The 24,158-nt window shown below is 39.0% G+C and overlaps 1 protein-coding gene across 1 annotated transcript in view; it reads right to left on the minus strand.

Moving 5' to 3' along the window:
* Positions 1-13,045: 13,045 nt before the first annotated feature.
* Positions 13,046-24,158, minus strand: part of IBTK (inhibitor of Bruton tyrosine kinase) — a 244,926-nt gene continuing 233,813 nt past the window's right edge. The window contains exon 28 of the mRNA XM_053710478.1: positions 13,046-13,486. Coding sequence (XP_053566453.1) covers positions 13,361-13,486 — 126 coding nt within the window. The 3' untranslated portion in view covers positions 13,046-13,360. The remainder of the gene's footprint in view (positions 13,487-24,158) is intronic.

Consider the following 24,158-nt stretch of genomic DNA (forward strand, 5'->3'; position numbering starts at 1 on the left):
GGTTGGACGTAGTGTGAAGACATCCAAGTGTCATGCTCATAGGAGCACATTCTGGGGTTTGGAGCTCATGTGCAGAGGGTATCAGACTCAGAGCTGTTTTGTGCACTAAAAGTAGACAGTGTGATGAACTTGCAAATAATAAAAAAAATATGCCGGCTACTGGCAACAGTTAGAAAAAAGTTTTATTATCCATTAAAACAGAGTGGATTAAGACGGTTACAAAACACAAATGGAGGGACTCAGCTGTTTTTACGCGTTTCATGACCACAGGCGCTTACTCATAGAAACTGAGCGCATGTAAAAGCAATGCTATATTTAAAGGCCCAGTAACCAATCAAATGCATTATATAAATGATGTATGTCTATGGGCAATGCATACATAGAGTAAATACTCATCGTTAGAGGACCATATTAAAAATAGCAACATCTAAAATCAAAACTGACAATTACTTGCAAAGATGGCAAAAAAATGGCTAATTCCTAACATGATACTTTATCAGAAATTTGTAAGAAAGAGGATACACATAAATAAACACTGTGATAAGAATGAATCAATATGATGTATGATGTATATGCTATATGTGATATGTGATGCATAAGCATATGTATCTGACAAAAAGAATTAATGATACAATTTAGAAACATAGCAAAATCCTCTAACCACATTTGATAGAGAAGAACAAGTATATATATATATATATATATATATATATATATATATATATATATATATATATGTATGTATAGAATCAATTGCATACATATAAATAAATGAATATACAGAATAGCATGTTTGTCTAGAAATACGTGTATATATATGTAATCAGATATAGGTGACTAAACACTATTCATCTACATATTCAAAGACATATATATTTTTCTGCAGGGACAACTGTTGTTATTATTATTATTTTCATTATATTACTCAAAAAAATAGCGACACCCCGAGACACTTTAGAGGCAGCTTTCTTAACTCCTTCCACAAACGTGTGGAAGAAGATATACTAAAACTAGAAGAAAAAGCTAAAACAGATAAACTTAAAGATAATCTTACTGGTCCAGAGAAAATAGCCCTTAGGGAACTTGCCGAGAACGACGGCATTGTCATCAGGAATTCGGACAAGGGTGGCAATGTCGTCGTTCTCAGCAAATCTGATTATATGGCAGAGGCAGTTAGACAACTAACGGATGAGACAATATATTGTAAATTACAAGGGGACCCTAGAGTGACATTTACCAAACAACTTAGCAAAATACTTGATGATGCTGTTAGTTTGGGAATTTTGACTGTTGAACAATCAAGACAGCTTCTACCGATACATGTCACCATACCGATTTATCACTATCTGCCAAAAACACATAAGAGTCTGGTATCCCCGCCTGGGCGGCCAATCATTTTGGATTATCGGATAATCTTTTACAACCAATGGTAAAAAATGTATACAGTTATCTTAGAGATTCTCATCATCTTCTAGATATCTTGAAAGATTTTAAATGGCAGAAGGGTTATAAATAGGTGATTGTGGACGCAGTTTCACTCTACTCGTCTATACCTCATGTACATGGGTGTCGGGCACTGGAGTCCTTCATCACTAATGAAAGTTTTTGGGAATGATATAAAGTCTCTCATCTTGGATGTGGTGGGTTTCCTACTCACCCACAACTATTTTATTTTTAATTCTGAGTTTTATTTACAAAAACAGGGCACAGCAATGGGGGCGAAATTCGCCCCCTCATATGCCAATTTATTTGTGGGTGAGTGGAAACACAAACACATCTATAACAACAATAATAATGGTGGTGAGGACTTCAGGCCTGACATACTCCTGTATATGAGGTACATAGATGATCTGATTTTCATAGTGAAAGATTTATTTCCATTTGATCATTTTTTAAACTACATTAATGACAATGACATCAATCTTAGATTCACAGGAGAAATATACTCTGATGAGGTTAATTTCTTAGATTTAACTCTACAAGGGGATCCTATCACGAATAAAGTCATCTCCAAAACTTACCGAAAAGATACTGCAGGCAATACGATTTTACACGCCTCTTCTTGCCATTCCAAACACCTAGTCAAATCCATTCCTAGGGGACAGTTTATCAGGCTGAGGCGTAATGCTAGTACATTACAAAATTATATCCAGGGAGCACCAGAGCTTATAACAAGGCTCAAAACAAGAGGGTATGACAAGACACTTCTACAACATACATTTGAGGAGATAAAAATGTGGGAAGAAAAATCTGACAAGCACAGTACAGTTAAAGATAAGGAGTACCTGGGCAAACAAGACATTGTCTTTTCGACAGAGTACTCTGTACATTATAACACTATTTGTAATATTATCAGGAAGCATTTAAGTGTCCTAAAGGGGGATGATACCTTACAACCATACATAAAGAATTGCAGATTTGTGGCTAAAAAACCTCCTACTTTGGCCACAAGACTGTCACCTAGCATGGTTACCTTTAATAATGTATCCAGAAGCACATGGCTTAGGGGAAAGGGTAATTTTAGATCACACTTAACTAACTGTTTAACATGTGATAACATGGAATTTGGTAGTACTTTTGCTAGCCATGTCACATGTGACATATTTAATATTGAATATTTAATATTGAATTTTATGCGACATGTCTCAAAAAAAAGAATATAGTTTGCCTACTAAAATGTTTGGGGCCCAGTATGTAGGACAATCGTCTAGGGATCTCAGATCACAAGCCAGGGAATATCTCAGAGATGTTAAAAATTACAACAAGGATTCGGCTGCAGCTAAGCACAATCTTTTTCATTTCATTAATGTCCCAAATTTTACAATAAGGTTTATTGATGTAGCCAAAATACCTTTAAGAGGAGGGGATTTAAATAAGATCCTGGACAAAAAAAGAACTTTTTTGGATCTATAAATTAAAAACACAATCCCCATTTGGTATGAATGTGGAATGGGACATGCGCTATTTTGTTGAGTAATATAATGAAAATGATAATAATAATAACAGTTGTCCATGTAGAAAAACATATATGTCTTTGAATATGTAGATGAATAGTGTTTAGTCACCTATATCTGATTACATATATATATACACATGTATTTCTAGACAAACATGCTATTCTGTATATTCATTTATTTATATGTATGCAATTGATTCTATACATTATATATATATATATATATATATATATATATATATATATATATATATATATATATATATATATACTTGTTCTCTATGAAATGTGGTTAGAGAATTTTGCTATGTTTCTAAATTGTATCATTAATTCTTTTTGTCAGATACATATGCTTATGCATCACATATAGCATATACATCATGCATCATATTGATTCATTCTTATCACAGTGTTTATTTATGTGTATCCTCTTTCTTACAAATTTTTGATAAAGTATCATGTTAGGATTTAGCCATTTATTGCCATCTTTGCAAGTAATTTCAGTTTTGATTTTAGATGTTGCTATTTTTAATATGGCCCTCTAACGATGAGTATTTACTCTATGTATGCATTGCCCATAGACATACGTCATTTATATAATGCATTTGATTGGTTACTGGGCCTTTAAATATAGCATTGCTTTTACATGCGCTCAGTTTCTATGAGTAAGCACCTGTGGGCGTGAAACGCGTAAGAACAGCTGAGTCCCTCCATTTGTGTTTTGTAACCGTCTTAATCCACTCTGTTTTAATGGATAATAAAACTTTTTCTAACTATTGCCAGTAGCCGGCATATTTTTTTTTTATTATTTGCACGTTTATGCATGTCCACCGCTATTACCTTGCTGGCTCCACTCCTCCCCTAATCTTTGGCGTGTTCTTGGATCTCTACCCGCATGTAAGAACACTGCAGCGGCACTTCCGCCCTTCTTCAGTGAGATGAACTTCTTAATGTAACTACCATTTTTAGGCATAGCTGCAAAAACAGACAGTCAAAGCAAGTTTATTATACAGGACACTGAAGGATCAGATACTGGAAGCAGGATAGGTGAACAGCTATGCCCACTCCAAGGAATCAGAGGAAATGCCCATGATAGGGCTAGGAACAGGATTGACCACACTAAGGTCGTGACTCGAGTGCCCACTTGAGGTCAAGACTGGAATACCCACGATATGGCCAGGAACAGGAATGCCCACTTGAGGCTGAAGACTGGAAAGCCCACTTGAGGCAGAAGACTTGAATGCCCACTTGAGGCTGAAGACTGGAATGCCGCTTGGGGCCAAAGATTGGAATACTAGCTTGGGGCCGAAGACTGGAATGCTCTCATGGGGCCAAAGACTAGAATGATCACTTGGGACTGAAGACTGGAACAGGATACAGTAGCTGGGTGGACACCCACTGCAGAGTTTGAGTACAATAGCTGGATACTGGTACACTAGTATGTGGCAGATACCCTATGTAGAGCATGGAAGCAGGAACTGGAGATTGGCACTTGGCAGATACCCTCTGTAGAGCTAGGATAGAGGAACTCAATACAGGAACTTGACAGACATCCTCTGCCGAGCTTGGGTACCGAACTAGATACAGGAACTTGACAGACAACCTCTACAGAGCTTGGGTGCAGTTGCAGGAGACTGGCACTTGGCAGACAATCCCTGCAGAGCTTGGAGGCAGTAGCTGGATATGGCAACTTAGCAAGCTCCCTCTGCAGGACTTGGGTACAGGAGCAGGATACCAGAGAAGGCAGGAAGGTGACACAGTATAACAGGTACCAGTGACAGGCTTTTAATGATACAACATCCAGGAGACAAGCTGAGAGTCAGATACCTGAGTGCAGGCCAATAAGTCATCAAATACAGGGAGAATCCATTAGATTAGTCAGGAGAATTACCAGAATAGCAGTTCAACCTTTCACCAAACAAAAGAGAAATCCAAGAAAGTAGTTAGGAGGCAATCCGAATTCAGGAACCAGAGGAAAAAATAAACAGGAACTCAGGCAAGGTCAGATGCACTAACAGACTGGTAGAACCACAATGCCAGGGCAGGGTGTGGGCTGTGAGGCTGCTTTTATAGAAGTGCTGACGTGGTAACTGCCTGCAGCTGGCAGGAAGGTGGAGCTAAATAGAACAACCAGTACAGGAAACAGGTCCCCCAAAGTATCAACACAAGCTAAAACCCTCTGGTTGCACAGAGACAGGGCTACAGGCTGTAAATCAGGAGTCCCAGGTTCAATCCCAGGCACAGGTGTGAAACCAAGAGGAAATTACAGAGGAGCTGTTAGTAATCGGGTTAAGTAAAGCGGGAAAGATATTTGGAGAGGAAAAATAGATTTAGGTATATTCAGCATATAAGTGGTACAAGAACCCAAAGGAGGATATATTTTCCATGGAAGGATGTATAGAAAAATCAAGGAACCCAAGGCAAGGCAATGTGGTATGCCTACTGAGAGAGGCAGAGGATATGCTGTTAAAGGAAATTCTAAATGAATTGTTTGAGAGATTATAAAGCAAACCAGGAGAGGGCTGGACAGGTTGTGAGATAAGGAAATATGAGTGTGATGATGTCTTCCTCTGTTACAGCAGAGTTTTATTAATAGAAGGGGTGGGTAGAAGGGCTTGCTTTGAGAGGTGTGAGCAAGAGATTTTTTTCTAATTGTGTCAACTTTATGATCAGCATTTATCTGAGAAAAGAGTTTTGTTAAAGGTTGAAAACAGCTTTCTGGAGTTGGATAAATGAGATGACACAAGGGAGGAGAAACAGAGTTGTTTGGCTAGGTTGATAGCAGAGTTGTATGATCTAAGGGCTCATTTATAAAGAGGGATTTTCTCAGCATTCAGCAACCTGTGAACACCTCAGAAGACAGTGGGTCTGCTTGGTGTACCAGGTCAGTCATTAAGGGCATGGTAAACAGTAGAAATTGCAGCTTTGAATCCTCAGTCATACATATAATAAAGAAGATAGAGGAAACAAAAAAGTAGGAAAGACAAAGCAGGACAAATTAAACTAATTGCCACCAACTGTTCAAAAGAAAGGGCTGGGCTTGTTGACTCTCACATCATAAAAGAAATGAATTTATTAGGTAAGCATAAATTTAGTTTTCTTTCATCAGATGGTAAGAGTCCATGAGACATCACATGTGGGAGTTTATACCCAAGCAGTAAAGTCTATGAGACTACCATATGATGGGGGGGGGGGGCAAATAGTTAAGCTAGGTACATTACTGATCAGATTTAGGCACTATGTTGCAAAGAACTTTCCTACCAAATGCAACCTATGAAGATACATAGAGATTAAAGTGCTAAAACTTCAATAAAGTATGCAGTGGACCAAGTAGCTTCCTTACAAATTTGCTCCATAGAAGCCTCAGTATTAAAGGCCCAAGAAGTGGTAACTGCTCTAGTGGAATGAGCAGTAATTCCCTCATGGGGTATCATTCCAGCAACCAGGTATGTCCTATGAATTTAGGCCTTAAGCAAAGTGGCTAAGATAACTGCCGTAGAGAAGAAGAAAATGTAAATTGGAGAATAAAGTCTAAAATACTTTATAGCTTAAAAATATAATTTTAAAGCTCTCACAACAGCCAAGTCACTACTTAGAATGCTTAGGAACTAGGAATAAAGAAGGAACACACTTTCCCAGTTCATTGTATCAGTAGATACCGCCTTGTGAAGAAAAGAACAGCTAGTGTAAAGAACAATCTTGTCCTGATGAAAAATCAGAAACTGCGCTGGCATAATAAATGACCATGATACAAGTTGAAGGTCTAGACCATGCATAGGTTTAAAAGGGGGGCTTTAAGAACCCTCAAACCCAGATTAAGATTCCAAGGCATAGAAGCAGGATGAATAACTCGTCTAATTCTGATCAGAGCCTGCACATAGGTCTGAATATCAAGAATTTTGTTAATCCTCTTATGAAATGAGATGGATAGGTTCACAATCTGACCCTTAAGAGAACTAGCTGTAAAGGCTTTTTTCAAATTATCCTGCAGGAACTTGAGAACTGTATCCCCTGGAACACACCAGGATAAAAAGTTTTTCCAAGCCTTATTTTAAATAATAGTTTTGGGATCCTGATAGAAGAAAAGCACTTGAGAAAGATCCTGAGAGAATTGCAGGCATGAGGACATTTGACTCCGAAAACCAAATCCTGTGAGGCCACACTGGAGCAACCAAAATTGTTGAGGCTTGCTCTAGTTTGATTCTGGCTATCACCCTGAATAGCAACACAACCGGAGGAAAGAAGTAAATCAGGATGAACATTCAGGAACTACTAGGGCATCTATTAGAACTGCCTAAGGATCCAAATACATCGCACAGCATTGGGGCAGCTTGTGATCCGGCGAGAGGCCATGAGATCTATCTTTGCCAAGATAGTTCAGAGACTACTAATCTGGGTGAAAATACAGGCGACTGAGAAAGCCTAGCTCCCAATTGTTCACACCTGGGATGTGGATAGCTGTGATTCTGCAATATTAATGTTCTGCCCAATTGATAATGCAGGACAATTCCTTCATTGCCAGGAAACTGCAAGTTCTGACTTGATGATTGATGTAAGCCACTACTACTGTGGCATTGTCTAACTGGAAATTGAACAAAAGATTCCTGACTAAAGTTGGACCAATTTTGTAGAGCCCTGCCCACCAACCAGATGGGCTAGTGTCTGTGGAAATCACTACCCACACTGGCTGAATAAAAGTAACCCCCTGAACAAGGGACTAGTGAGTCTGCCACAAAGTTAACTACTGACTTTATCTTGTGATCTAATAGGATACACAAACAGATCATCCTGGTCCCTATTTCACTGATGCAGCATCTGCAATTGGAGGGACCAAAGATGAAATATGGCAAATGGGACTGCATCTGAAGTAGCAACCATGATATCCACAATTCCCATGCACTGAGAAACAGAAGGAAAAAGATTGAGTTGAAGTTGATCACAGGCCTGTTGCAACTTTAGTCTGCGCTGGTCTGTCCGACACAAACGCATAGTCACTAAATAAATTATAAATCTCAGAAAAGACTCAGGGGGCTGAGGAGTTAACAAGCTTTTTGAATTGATTTTTCAACCATGACTGTGAAGCAGTTGAAGAACTGCTTGAATATTAGAGAGCCAGATGAAAAGGTACCTGGACCAAAGGATCATCTAAGAAAAGAACTACAGAGGTACTTGAGCTTGAACCACAGTCAACAATGCTTCTAGAACCTTTGTAAATACTCTAGGCAGGACAAATGTAGTGCTACAAATTGATAATGCTTGTTTACTAAAGTAAATCTCAGGAACCTGACATGATTCTTGTGAAGAGATATGTTAATAGGCATTTAAAGGGATATTGTACACTAGATTTTTCTTTGCATAAATGTTTTGTAGATGATCCATTTATATAGCCCATCTGGGAGTGTTTTTGTAACAATGTATAATTTTATTTTTATTTTTTTAATAACATTGTGCTGATTTTCAGACTCCTAACCAAGCCCCAAAGTATAATATGTAAACTGAAGTCTAAAGATCCCTGCTTTCTCTTGATTGTCTAATGGGTCTTTTCATATGCAGGGGAGGAGGGGGGGTATCTGCTCTTCCTGCTTTCTCAGCCCCTTTCAATGAGTGTCTGAGCCTAACCTCATCAACAGTGCTAAACTGGGAGCTTCTAAGTAAGTTTTTAAACAGTTTTATACTGGATTTTTAGATCAATATCTGTGCATGTTCTTCTTTATAGTGTTTATATTACATGCAGTTATATGAAAATTGGTATACAATGTACCTTTAAGTCTATAATAGACATAAACTGACCCTCCTGCACTAAAGGAAGTGTGAATAGGTCTCCACCAAGATAAAGCTGAAAAGTACTTAATTTTTTGGTACTATAGAGATTGGAATAAAATCCTTGCTGTATTTCTGAAGCGGGAACTGGAACACTAACTCCCATTGTTTCTAGATACTTTACACAAACCAGAAAGCCTTAGGCCTCTAAAGGAGCATGAAATCCATTTTTTTTCTGTTATGATTCAGTTAGAGCACTGGTATTCAAACCTGTCCTCAGAACTCCCTAAGAGGCCACATTTTGAGGATATCTGAACTGGAGCACAGGTGAAATAATAATCAGCTGAATAATAAACATGGTTATTTTACCTGCTCTCATCCAAGATAATCATGAAAAGCTGGCCTGTTGGGGACACTTTAGGACAGGTTTCAAAACCAGTGAGTTAGCATACAACTTTCCAATGTACTTATATTATCCACTAGGAGCTAGCTTAAGGCCAATAACAAGAGGCATATATGTGTAGCCACCAATTAGCAACTATCACCCAGTACTGCTTCTGCGCCTACCTAGGTATACTTTTCAAATGATAGCAAGAGAATGAAGCAAATTAGATAACAGAAGCTATTTGAAAAGTAATTTAAAACTGCACACTGTATCCGAATCATAAAATAATCATTTTGTGTTCCATATCTATTTAACCCCTTGACGACCAGTACTGTACAGGGTATAGCGCTGGTTGTAAAGCCTTTAAGAACCAGCACTCTATCCTGTGCCCTAGGCTGTTAGCAGGTCTTTGTCGGCCCTGATGTGTGCCCATGTTATTTCTGCATGCCCCCGGAGTGAGGCACTGCAGAAATAGCATAATTGAGGGCACCCCAGGCTAACTATCGCAGGGACAAGGTGTCCCTGTGATCCCATGCCTTTGTCAGTAGGGTGCCTCTATTCATGAGATACATGTTGTGATCAGTGTGTACCATACCTCCCAATATTTTTGAAAGCAACATGACAATAAGGAATTATTCAAGGGTCAATATACTAAATTGTATTATTCCACCTAAAAAATAGTAGTTCAATTATGACATAATCCATATTGTGGTTTTTATAACATCTTTTTTCTTGTTGTGGCTTTTGGGACTTGCCCTTTCCACAAATTACAAAAAAGGGGTTGTCCTTATCAGAGAATTGATGTTAATACATCAATAAGAGATGTGCACAGATATGAAGTTCCTGCTAGTCTTGAATTAGTTTTTATTTAACAGTTTTCATACAAATATATATGTTAACAGCTTTATTATGCAAGACACAATAGTTCTTAGGGCAAATAAAGAAATAAGCATAAATATGCAAGCATACAATAGCAGTGCACCTGTTTGCAGCACCTGAGATTAAACTGTATCAGTGAACTCAAACTGGAGATATGAAAATATCAGCATGTATGGCTGGCAGTGCAGCTAAATATAATTATTTTAACAATCCATGTAAGCATAAAAAATCTTATAAAATGCTTAGAAGAGTTATATAAATATTTTTTTACAAGTCATGCTGAGAACTAGGTTTTAGGATCATATCCTTGTCTTTCATAATGTAAATACAATAAAATGAACACAGTCCTGACCTGAAAGAGACCTTTTGGTGTGCTAGCTTTAAAGGTCCTGACCGCATTGCCACGGACCCTCCTTGGTACATCTGTGCTCTTGCTTAGTCAGTGGCCTTTACCTTGAGTTGACCTGGGTGTGTCCCGCCCTCTCAGCAGTTTGACAGCACTCAATTTCGCCACGGACGGTCCCACCTGGGTACACCGGCTGGCTAAGTCAGTGTTCTTTTCAATGCATTCCCGGACGCTGCCTCAGAGCTAGTAGTAACAGGAGAGCTAGCAGGGGTACAATCCCACACTGTTGACTGCTCAGTCAGTCACAAAAAGTGCCACAGATGGACCCGGGGTGGTAAAAAAATAATTTATCTCTTAGTCAGTGAGCCACACCGTAGCGCTACTTACCCAGACAGGAGAACTGTCTAACATTCTTTAGCACCCACCTGAGCTAATAGAGATGACAGTGAGAGTTCCAGAGCCCGCCACATGCACAGTTCACCGCCACTGAGTGAGGAGCCCGGTTGCCGCCTCCGATCATGTGTGCCAAATATGACTTGCGCCACTTGCAGACATTATGAAAGAGGGTACCCAAACAAATTTGTTCCGAGTTTTTAAGTTCAGAATAGGACAATAAGTGCCTTCCTTTTATGGGACAATGAAGAGGTTGGAGTAGAAACCCTCTACCCTTTTGAGATATTGGAACAGGTTGGATCACTCCCATTTCCTCTGTCTTGAACACATTAAACAAAGGCAGCCTCCTTTACAGGATCCTATAGAACGTGAGTCAGATTAAATCCTTTCCCATGGAGGTCTGATGTTCATGTAGATGTTGGTTTCATGGAAGGTTTGGTGGATTCAGACTTTAGTTCTCTAGGGGAGCAAAAGGAACAAAAACTATTTGTTTTTTTGTACCTTTTCTTAGATTTCTTGTCCTGAGGAAGAAATGCCTCCTTTTCCTCCCAGACACAGTTTTTATAACAGAATCCACTTCTGATCCAAAAAGCATCAACCCTTCAAAAGGGACTGATAATAGACTATTCGTAGAAACCAAGTCAGCTGACCAAGATTTAAGCCATAAAGCTCTCATTAAGAAAACAGCAATGGACATAATTTTTACATCAATTTTGATGATGCAAAAAACTGCATCACAAATGAAATTATTAGCCATTTTAACGACTTTAATGCAGTTGGTAATATCCTCAGAAGATTGATCAGAAACCATCTGAGAAAAAGAAACACACCAGAAGGATGCTGCAGCGGAAACACAGGTGATTGCAACTGTAGGTCTAAGCTGGAGAGCTGATTGGAGGAGAACTTTTCTAACCAAGGACTCAGATTTCTGATCCATTGGATCCCTAAATGAAGAACTATCCTCCATAGAAATAGTAGTAGATCCATCCACCTTAGAAACTACGTTCCAGACTGTTAAATTTTTCTCTGAAAAGTGGATACATTTTTTTTTTTACTTATTTGAAGGTGCAAAAGGAGTGCCTAGTTTCTTCCATTGTTTGGTTATATAAAAACTTGATTCAACTTATTTTCAGGTTTAGAATTGTTTTGATTCTGTTCTGATAGTTGCAAGGTATTCAAAACTTCCTGAAGTAGGAAGAGGATATGGTCATCTTTAAATATAATGTGCAATTAGCCTCAGGTATAGGATCAAAGTCCTCAGAGGAGACTTCACTCTGAGAACCCTCAGACAGAGACTCGGCAAACTCAGATATTTGTAAGGTTGGTGGTAACTGAGAATGGGGGACAGGACCCTGCGTATTACAGGTAAAGTAAATCATCTGATTATCGCTTACACTTACTTGGTTTGGGGATAGTCTCTATAATCTCTGTCATAGTCTTTTAAAGACTGGAATTAGACTCTGGGGAAAAGTCAGTGAAATCCTGCTGGGCCACAAAAAAAAAGTCATGGGTACTAATTGGGTGCCAGGTATCAAACTGACAGGATTATGGCTTGCAAATTAGAGATGTGGGACACAATTAGCACATAACTGGTTAATTTGGTCCACTGGAACAGTTTTGCATAATAAACATGGAAAATGAATTGCAGAACGTTTTTTGGGCTTCAGTATGTTCCCTAGGGGTTCCTTCTAATAGGTCAGTCAAATTAAGTGGGAGTACAGACATGACTGCAAAATAATAAGCAAAACTGCAGGTAATGGGGAATAAAACTTCATATTACCAATGTATTTACACAAAATACATCAAACAGCCTATAAAAACACCTCAGTGAAAAAAGCTAAATAATTTCCCTCTGAAAAAAACATTTTTTATTACCCACCACCTCAACAGTTCCTCCTAAGCATATAAAGCGTTAAACTGGACCCAGATAGCTTGTAAGGTCCGGAGACAGCCCCAAAGAAAATGTTCAGTCACTTGGAGAGCCTGTTAGGGAGAGAGAAAGGGAGCCAAAAGGGGGAGGGGGGCTGGAGAATGATCTGCAGGATAAGGCCTGTGAGAAAAAACACTAAAACAAACCATACACATATTATATTGAATAACCCCCCCTCTTTGATCCCCCTTGTGTCCCGAACCCTAACTTCATCCATCATGAGTTGAACCACTAACTAACTGCATAAGGCAAATAGCAATTTTCTTAAAGAGACAGTGCAACTTTTTTGCCATGTGAGGAAATATAAGTGAACCTAAGACTAAAACATACCGATGGCTGCTTAGGCGTAAAAAGACTGATACATTAAAAACAAATATAAACAAAAACAGACACGAGTGATGAATGCACACTTTTAATTTTCAACAATTTTGTTTGAGAAGATACTGTAGTATCAACATTCAAATGTCAATTATTTCAAATTCACATTTTTTTTTTAAATGAAATAACATATACAAAGTTCCTATGTACCAAATATGTTGTAAGCCTAAGAGTTTTGTAAATTGGGGCAAAAAAATAAAAAAAAGAATGCTAAGTTATTGCAAAACAATCTAAGGATATATAGCAAAATAAAATGTACTTATTAATGAGACTTCATAAATACAATGAAGAAGTGACTCTTTGTACCAATAAAACAGCATGCATCTATTACATTCAATGTTTGTTCCACATTGGTATTGCTATAGGCCCTTGCACAGCCCTTTCAACAATGATATATTCTTCTGGGTTGTCAAATGCCTGGTAGTATATCAACAAGTCTTGAATTGCTCGTTCTTCGATCTAAAAGGCAAAAAATAAAATATAAACATCTCTGTAAAATTGTAGCATTTACACCAATATGGCAGCTTATACATGGATTTCAGTTTAATACAACAATGTCTAACCTAAAATACACAAGCTTTTGATAGAGAGCAGGGCTTGTCAACACTTGAAAGCTGGAAACCTGTTCCTGGAACCTAGAAATGTAAGCTCTAACAAACCACACTTGAATCACAAGCCAAAATTTCTCAAAGCTAAATTTCTGCCTTCAACTGCCAGCCCTGTGGTCTTATTGGTACCTAAAGATTGGAATTGTGTGCCATTAAGAGTAGTGAAGGAGAAGTAGGGAAAAAATTGTAACTAATTTTGAATTTTATATCTCGTTTCCCCTTAAATTCAGTAATGGATAACAATCATTTACACTAGACGTTTGTTATTCACTACAGAAAGAGTTTTCCGCTCTATTACCCGCTATTAATTCTAAAGTGCCCAATCGCTACATCTATACTAAATTGCGTTTGAAACGCGTCCGTCGATGTCGCCAGTTGCGCACGCATCCTTAAAAAAATGTTGGCTGTGCGCGAAGCCAAAATAATTCACCTGGATGCTAGCTGCATCCAGGTGGATTCCGAAAATGGCAGGGTGGTGACAACCCTGCCATTTTCCGAATCCACCTGGATGCAGGGTAGGCAAACAAAGACTTAAAAAAAAAAATAAAAAAAATTAAAAAAAACACGTAACCACCCACACAAAATAAAAAAAATTAACCGACCCGCACAAAATAAAAAAAACTAACCGCCCACACAAAGTATAACAACAAAAAAACAACCTCCCACACAAAGTATTAACAAACACCTAAACCGCCAACCCCCACATCGCAAAATAATAAAGTAATTAACCCCTTATCTGCAAATTAAACACAAATAACATTAACATTAACCCCTAAACCACCAACCCCCCACATAACAATAAACCGAATTAGCCTATTAACCCCTAAACCGCCAACCCCCATCACAATAAACCTAATTAACCCCAAAACCGCCAAACCCCCATATTGCAATAAACCTAATTAACTTATTAACTCCTAAACCGCTAACACCCCACAACACAAATAACTAATTTAATTACTAAGCCCCCTAACCTAACACCCCCTAAATTACCCCCAATTACATAAACTAAGTAACAATTAAAATAAAAAATCCTAACAGTAATTTAAAAAAAAAAAACTAACATTAAATTACAAAAAATTAATCTAGAATTACAAAAAATAAAAAAGCCCAAAAAACCTAATCGCTATGAAAATAAAAAGCTAGTACTTATTTGGGGCCTAGTCTTAGGCTTATTTTTTATTTCTTGGGTGACTTTTTTCTTTTTTAGATTAGGGTTTTTTGGTCTGTAAAAGAGCCGATTGCCCTTTTAAGGGCAGTGAAAGAGCTGAATCCCCTTTTAAGGGCAATGTCCATACAAATGCCCCTCTAGGGGCAATGGGTAGCTTAGGTTTTTTTAGACTTCGTTTTTATTTATTTTGGGGGGTTGGTTGGGTGGGGGTTTTTACTGTTAGGGGGTACTTTGTTATTTCTACATGTAAAAGAGCTGATTTCTTTCGGGCAATGCCCTACAAAAGGCCCTTTAAAGGGCTATTGGCAGTTTATTGATAGTTTAGGGGGTGTTTTTATTTTGGGGGGATTTTTTATTTTTATAGGGGCATTAGTTTAGTTTTATTTTTTTCTGTAATTTTACATTTTTTTATTTTTTGTAATATTAGCTTTGGGGTTTGTAGTTTTTTAAACACAGACTGCACTCAGGGCAGGCTTATCACCTAGTACTGTACTTAATAATTAAGTTCCAACAATTAACAAAATAATTAAAACGAATGAAAACTCCAAAATGTTTCTTTTGTGATTCAGATAGAGCATACCATTAAAAAAAAAAGTTTCCAATGTACTTCTATTATCAAATTTGCTTCGTTCTCATGAACTGTTACAGAAGTCTGGTGAAGAAGGTCTTCTTCCAGGTGGCTTCATCATTTTCTATCTTCATCCGAAGCGAAGGCAGCGAGGAGGTCCAAAGCGGTGTGGAGGCTTCTCTTCATCCAATCTCCGTTGTACACTGAAAATTGAATGCAAGGTACCGCATTCAATTTGAGGTACCTTGCATTCCTATAGGCTTAAATTTTAAAATCAGCCAATAGGATTAGAGCTACGAAAATCCTATTGGCTGTTCAAATCAGCCAATAGGATTTCAGCAGCTCTCATCCTATTGGCTGATTTCAACATTTCAGCCAATAGGAATGCAAGGTAGCCCAATAAATATGGGGTACCTTGCATTTAATCTTCAGTGTGTGGCAGACGATCGCATGAAGAGGAGCCTCCACGCTGCTTTGGACCTCCGCCGCTGAAGACTGGCGCTGAGAATCGCTGCTCCGGATCCGCACATCGGGGAAGACCAATCAGCACCTCCATGCCACCTTCGCTACGGATGAAGATAGAAGATGATGAAGCCGCCTGGAAGAAGACCTTCACCGCTGGACTTCAGGAACGGTGAGTACCTATTTGTGGCATAGTCTTAGGCTTATTTTTTATTTCTTAGGGTGGCTTTTTTTTTTTAGATTAGGGTTTTTTGGGCAGTAAAAGAGCCGATTGCCCTTTTAAGGGTAGCTTAGGTTTTTTTTAGACTTTGTTTTTTTTTATTTTGGGGGGTTGGTTGGGTGAGGGGTTTTACTGGTAGGAGGTACTTTGTTATTTCTACACGTAAAAGAGCTGATTTCTTTCGGGCAATGTCCTACAAAAGGCCCTTTAAGAGGGCTATTGATAATTTATTGATAGCTTAGGGGGGGGTGTTTTTTTGGTGGGTGGGATTTTTTATAGGGGTATTAGTTTAGGCTTAATTTTTTTTATTTTGGATAGCTTTGTTTATTTCTTTCTGTAATTTTAAATGTTTTATTTTTTGTAATATTAGCTTTGGGGATTGCAGTTTTTTAAACACAGACTGCCCTCTGGGCAAGCTTATCACCTAGTACTGTACTTAATAATTAAGTTCTAACAATTAACAAAAGAATTAAAACGAATGAAAACTCCAAAATGTTTCTTTTGTGATTCAGAGCAGACCATTTAAAAAAAAAAAAACTTTCCAATTTACTTCTATTATAAAATTTGCTTCATTCTCATGATATTCTGTGTTGAAGAGATACCTAGGTAGACATCTGAAGCACTACATGACAGGAAATAGTGCTGCCATACCAAGAGAACAAAGAAAAATTAAAAAGTTGTTTAAAATGTTATGCTCTGGGGCGGAGCCGGCTGCTGCCATGAGAGCAGCGTAATTCCGGAGCTCCGTGATGGTAACCTTAAAAACATCCTAAATCCCACTAAAATTTGTCCCAATTAACATCAATAACGATCATACTTATTGCTGACAAGTCGAGGACACCTGCTGCAACTATATAAACCTGCGGTAAAGAGAGAAAGAAGCCATCTGAGACTGTGCTGTAAGGTTCATGGCCGGAGGAGATGAACTTACCGCGTTAAACACCCGGCACCTACCGACTACTCCAGCGATCAAAAAGGAGCCAGATGCTAATTGTCCACACTAAGTGGGCTCAGTGACAACAAGTCTCCCTACACAACAAGGCGGTGATAAGCGGTAACCATTAGGCAGCCCGCTCCAGAAACATCACGCCCGCCATTACCGCTGCCACGGCCACCGCATCTGAGCTAAATAAAGGTAGGATCAGAGAAACCCCCCTGCCCCCACAGTTACGGTGACTGACATAAATAAATATAAAGAGGAGAGGAGCTGCTTTATACTAAAGCCTTCAGACCCCAGACCGCGACCAGGGCATAGGGTCATCCCGGAAGTGTACTGGCCGCCATTGTAACATATACATTCTGCCACGCCGCATCTGTTACAGCTCAACTGCAACACAACACCGCACACAGAGCTAATTAATCAAACAAATTTAGGCACCATACCCCAGAAAGGCTACTAGAAGCTCTATAAGCAAGAAGCAGTATCCAAACAAAAGGCAGAATAAACACCTAGCTTCTAACCCTACCGCTTAGGAGGGGCAAGCAAATAAAGAACTTTGAGCGCCATCTTTGAAAGCACTATAGCTCCACAGTCTGAACATTGTGAAGGCTGTGGGGAGAGAAGTGTCAAGGCTTAGAGACAAACATAGTGCTTCCCAACACATCCTATCTATAAAGCACTACTTATCAGAACAGGGACCCACAACTAAACCCTGCATGCTGTAGGAATCCTTCACAGACAAAAGATATCAAAAGGAGTGCACTACGGATATAATCCAGTAAGAGCCCAAAATAACAATTCTGCAGCGAACTAGCACAACCTCTAATGCAGATAATTGGAAGGTGCTTGTTGAAATCTAAAGTGATACAGCTTTCTTTGACAGACTTCTACAATAAAAATTCAAGTATTGCCATTGTGACAGTCTAATCAACTACTTCCACAGGAAATATTACAGAACATCAATAACAAAACTCTAGAGATATACCCAAACAGACTTCTCCCAATAGATTTCTTCTTTGAACTGACAGAAATGGCGTCCAGAAGGCTAAAACAAGATAAACCCCTAAAGCCGCCTGCTGTTAAAACGGCTAACATATCTTCCTATATGCAAACAACAGACACAACAGAGGCGAGAGACAAGAGACTGTCTGTGGACTGCCAAGCCTCTAATCTACCTACTTCACAAGAAGAAGACACTAATTTTACGGCAACTATTCTCCAAGGCCTCCCATCTAAGCAAGATATTGCAGACATCGTGCGCACATGCATTAGAGAAGAATTGGCAAGCATGAAGCAAGACATCCATACAATAGGACTCCAAGTAGACTCCTTGGAGACTAATCAAGATGAAATAAAAGAAGATGTCCAGTCCCTCACAGATCAAGTTGCCTCTCACCAAGTCATCATCTCCTCACTCCAGGAAAAATTAGAAGACCTAGAGAACAGGAGCCGCCGTAAGAATATACGGATCAGAGGAGTACCAGAGAGTGTCCTACCCCGAGACTACCCAGTCTACCTCCAATCATTATTCCAACAAATAAAAGATTCAGCATACACCTCCGATATCCAATGGGTGCGAGCCCACAGATCTCTAAGGCCAAAGCCTCCAGACACGGCACCTCCAAGAGACATCATAATTCGCTTTAAGAATTTCCTCGAAAAAGAAATGCTCCTAAACCAATCAAGGAAGCTACAACCAATCAGATTCCGCGACAATGTTCTCCAATTTTACCAAGATTTGGCCTCACAGACATTGCAGCGAAGAAAAGAGTTCAACCCATTAACAACACTTCTCCGCAATAAAAAGATCCCGTACAGATGGGGCTTTCCCACCCAGGTCTGGGTACTTAGAAACAACACCCGACTAACATGTAAATCACCTGAAGACATTGACTCTTTTTGCAGATTGTTGGGGATAGACCCCCCACCAGACCCCACCATCCAGAGCCAACCCAGACCTCCAACGTCAAACAACACCAGAGGCTTATTCACACCTGAAACATCAACTACTGGCAGACAAGGCAGATATCCCACCCAGCCCCAATCTCCCCGCACCAACCAGATATCACCTCTTGGCTCACAACAAAGCCAAGACACGTATAAGGATTCAACCCACTGAACTGGCAAGATAGACCTCATTCTCTACTGAGACTCTGTTAAGTATATAACAAGGGGGGGGGGGATGTAGGGAGGGAAAAAAGAAAAAAAAGAAAAAAAAAAAAAAAAAAAAGGGAGGGGAAAGTAAAATGGATCATTGTGTTTTATTTGTCATGCAAAGTTTTATGATGATAGTTAAACCTGCTAATACCAAAAGGAATAATTGTGTATTCTACTAACAACTATACATGCATGTATTTGGAAACGGTATCTTTCCTCCCAGAATAAGTGAAATGTCTGGCTTATACTTAAATTACAAAACAACTTCACCATCTTTAATCTATGGGATTGATAATTATACATATACTATAAAGGTTAACCAACTGTATTCCCCCCAACGAGTGCTCTCAGAAATGTCCTACATTAGGCAGAGAGCTATTTGTAAGTTCTACCTGTTTAATATGTTTAGTTTGTTTAATATGTTTAACATGTTTTTTCTGCAGAACAATTGGTTACATTGTTACATACTGTTTGTTTATCCTGTTGCCATTTCAAAATCTGTCACATTGAACACGACCATCCACATTATTCTCGAGCCTTATACCAACACACGCCATAGCTTTCAACCACATCTCGAACACCTACAACCCTGTAATGCCGTCATTGACCCGTGACCCACCTCCACAACTGACCCTCCTGACTCAAAACGTAAAGGGATTTAATTCACCACAAAAAAGATCCAAAGCTCTGTCAGATCTAACAAAACGTCACATAGATATACTCTTCCTCCAAGAAACACACTTTAAAACACGCAACATTCCCAAATATTTCGGAAAACACTTCACCAATCATTTTCACAGCACCGGTCCGAATAAAAAGAATGGAGTGAGCATCTTACTACACAAGTCCACCCCATTTACCATAATCAAAAGAGTAGCAGACAGAGAAGGCCGATTCCTAGGTCTGATGGGCCTGCTGTATGGCAGACCCATAACACTCATAAATATATATGCCCCTAACACTCACCAACTCCCTTTTTTCCGCACTATGTTCACGAGGATATTGGACCTAGCTAAAGGTCCAATTTTTCTATCCGGTGACTTCAATGTGCCGTTACAGCCCACCATCGACAGCACTAATGAAAACATACAAATCCCTAAAAAACTCTCCAGAGCCATCTGGCAAGGAATGAGAGATATGAATCTTTACGATGCCTGGAGATTTATGCACCGAGAGAAAAGGGATTACACCTTCTTTTCCCATCCCAACAAATCTTACAGTAGATTAGACTACATCATTACAAATCAGAGCGGCCTCACCCACATAAATAGGTGCGACATAATACCTACTTTCTGGTCAGACCACTCATCAGTCCAACTAAAATTCACTTGGCCCAATACCCCCCTTAATCCATATCAATGGAAAATGGATGATAGTCTTCTCGATCACCCAGACCAAATCCCTAAATTAACCAGATCTATTGAAGAGTATTTTGCCATAAATTCAAACTCGATTAACAATAACTTCTCTATTTGGGAAGCACATAAGTGTGTACTCCGTGGGGAGCTAATCAAAATGAAAGCCCACTACACTCAGACCAATCGTAAAAAATACCAAGACCTGACAACAAAATATGCTCAGCTCGAGTACATACATAAGCAATCTCCAACAAATACTAGCATTCTAACCGAAATCCAAACAACCCGAGAAGAACTAGACAACTTTTTAGACATAGAATACCACTCCCAATGTAAAAGAACTAACAGCATGTTTTACTTCGAAAATAATAGGGCCGGCAAACTTTTAGCTAGAGCGTTAAAGAAAAAACGATTCAAATCACACATTTATGAGTTACACAACCCCAGGGGAAAACCACTTCAAACTACCCCAGACATCATGAAGTCCTTTCATGAATACTACACATCACTATATAATCTCCAATCAGAAGCCCCCACAATGGATCATACAGCAAAACTTATAGAATATATAACAAAATATCCAATGCCAGTGCTGACAAACGATCAAAAAGATCAACTTAATAAATCAATATCCCCCCAAGAAGTTCAAACAGCCATTAAGACCCTAAAAATTGGGAAAAGTCCAGGACCAGACGGCTTCACAGCCAAATACTATAAGACTTTCTCGGCCGCACTAACGCCTCACCTCACTACGATGTTCAACGAAGTAACAGGTGACAATCCCTTCCCATCTTCAATGCTAGAAGCCCAAGTAGTTGTGCTCCCGAAGCCAGGTAAACCCCCAGACACACCTGCAAACTTCCGCCCTATTTCCCTTTTAAACTTTGATGTAAAACTTTTTGCAAAAATCATAGCCACCAGAATTAATTTAATCTTACCCTCTATTATACACATCAACCAAGCAGGCTTTACTCCTTCTAGAGAAGCTAGGGATAACACCACCAAAATAATAAACCTAATGGAATATGCAACAACCCAAAAAATCCCGTCAGTATTCGTGTCAATGGATGCGGAAAAGGCCTTTGATAGGCTAAATTGGTCTTTCCTGAAACAAACTATGCACGTATTTGGTTTCCCCCAAGAGATCATAGGAAAAATATTTACCCTTTATAATAATCCACAAGCCAAAATCAAACTGAATGACTCCATCTCTTCCCCTTTCAATATAACTAATGGAACAAGACAGGGCTGCCCACTCTCACCCCTCCTCTTCATAATGGCAATGGAGGTGCTAGCCTCTCAGGTGAGAAACAACACCAATATCCAAGGGTTCCAGATTGGTTCCACTATATATAAGATAACTTTATATGCAGATGATATTTTCCTAACATTAACAGACCCTGAACAATCATTACCCCCCCTGATGCAAACTCTACAACTTTATGGTACATACTCCAACTTTAAAGTTAACATTACGAAATCTGAACTACTGGCCACACACTTACACTCAGACATAATAGACAGAATCCAACAGCGCCACCATTTCCGCATACAACCCACAGCCATAAAATACTTAGGAGTATACATTGCACCATCCGCGGATACCATGATCTCCTCAAATTATAAAACTCTTGCTGCAACAATCCACAACACCCTTAATACATGGAACCCTAAACCTCTCTCCTGGTTAGGGAAAATTAACGCGATCAAAATGATCATCCTACCTAAAATTCTATATGTTCTGCAAACCCTCCCGATCCCGCTCCCAGAACATCTAATATTCTCCTTACAAAGACAAATCAATTATTTCATATGGTCACGTAAACGACCTCGAATTGCCACCTCCACTTTATATCGTCCAAAGGAGTTGGGTGGGGTGGGAGCTCCCAATATATCACGTTACAGACAGGCAGTATTCCTCACACGAATAGTCGACTGGTGTAAGCATAACACGAACAAAGAGTGGATCCAACTAGAGCAAACACTCTCTGATAAGAACTATCTATGTGGGAATTGCTGGATCCCCAACGCCCACCGTAAATTATTACATACAACTCCAAGCCTGGTGAACGAAACATTTAGACAATGGGACAAAATACTCAAGAAACACCCGAAGATCTCCACAATGTATTCTCCCCTAACACCAGTTAGCAAAAATACACCGCTCTCCTCCTTAATAAAAACACCTAATGCAGCCCACTCTTCCTCCTTTTTGCAAAGCTCAATCCCACATCACCTCTTATACAAGGATAAAGGCATCCAACCTCAACAGGTAGTCAGTGACATTCTTGGAACACACTTTCAAAACTGGTTCACCTATACACAGCTGAAACACTACCTATCCACACACCCTTTTAGATCCCAATTAAATAGACGCCTATCCCAATTCGAAACAGTATGCTTCCAACCCCACCCACAGAGGGGAATCTTATCTTTAGTATATAACATGCTATTGCAGGTGTCCCATACAACACCCCCCACTTATATAGCTAAATGGGAAACAGACTTAGAAAATACCTTAGACCCACAAGACTGGACTATCATTTTCCAACAAATGACTAAAGCCTCATCATCTATCTCAATGCTAGAGATGAATATAAAATTATTGAGCAGATGGTACTACACACCTGCTCGACTACACCATTTATTTCCCAACGCGACTGCCATGTGCTGGAGGGAGTGCGGACAGCCGGCAGGTTTCGCACATGTATGGTGGACCTGCCCGGTAGTAATATCCTATTGGCACGCCCTCAAACCAGAGATGGAAAGGTTGCTAGGGGCGACACTCCCATTCACACCGTGGGTTTTTCTATTTAATAAATTCCCTAAAATCACATGCAAATTAAAACGAACACTTCTCACCATCGCAATTAATACAGCAAAGAGGTTAATACCACTGAACTGGAAAAAAACAACCTTGCCATCACCTGCAATATGGAAAGCGAAAGTCACACACTATCTCCACTTAGAAAAATACCATTACACTCACACCAAACGAATAGACGAATATCATAACATAGTATTTCTATGGGAGGAATACATAAACAATTAACACCAACTAATTCCCTCACAACCTCTCAGGCACCGACCAAACAAAAAAATCCTCAGCTATGATTTCCTAAAACCTAGATTCCTAAAACAACTATTAAATGTAACCCATCCATAGCAGTCAGGAGACAGTCACTCTTACTAATTCATCACTTATAGATGATTCATACATATAGACGGCAACTGTATTGGTATTTTCCATCTAAACCACTAGCAATAGCTAACCTCGAGTCTTTCTGTTGTAAGAACAGTGAAATATTTGTAACAATGTCCTATCTACTGTAATAACCATTGTTGATTTGAAACTTTTGTTTTTATGTTAACCTATGTATACCTTGGAATATTCTCAATAAAAGTATTAAAACCAAAAAAAAAAAAAAAAAAAAAAAAATGTTATGCTCTATCTGAATCATATCACTTTCATATCCCTTTAATAATGTTTCTCTCACATCTATTGTCATTACAATGAGAAATAGTATTCATGCATTCAAGCTATGCAAATTATCGTGCATAGGCTCCACTTTAGAGTACAGGCTCTAGAAAATAATAGAAAACAAGGATTATTATTTTTGTAAGAAGCTCTGAGACTTTTCACTAAAATA

Source organism: Bombina bombina, chromosome 4 (genome assembly GCF_027579735.1).
Source record: "Bombina bombina isolate aBomBom1 chromosome 4, aBomBom1.pri, whole genome shotgun sequence".
NCBI classification, from domain to species: Eukaryota; Metazoa; Chordata; class Amphibia; order Anura; family Bombinatoridae; genus Bombina; species Bombina bombina.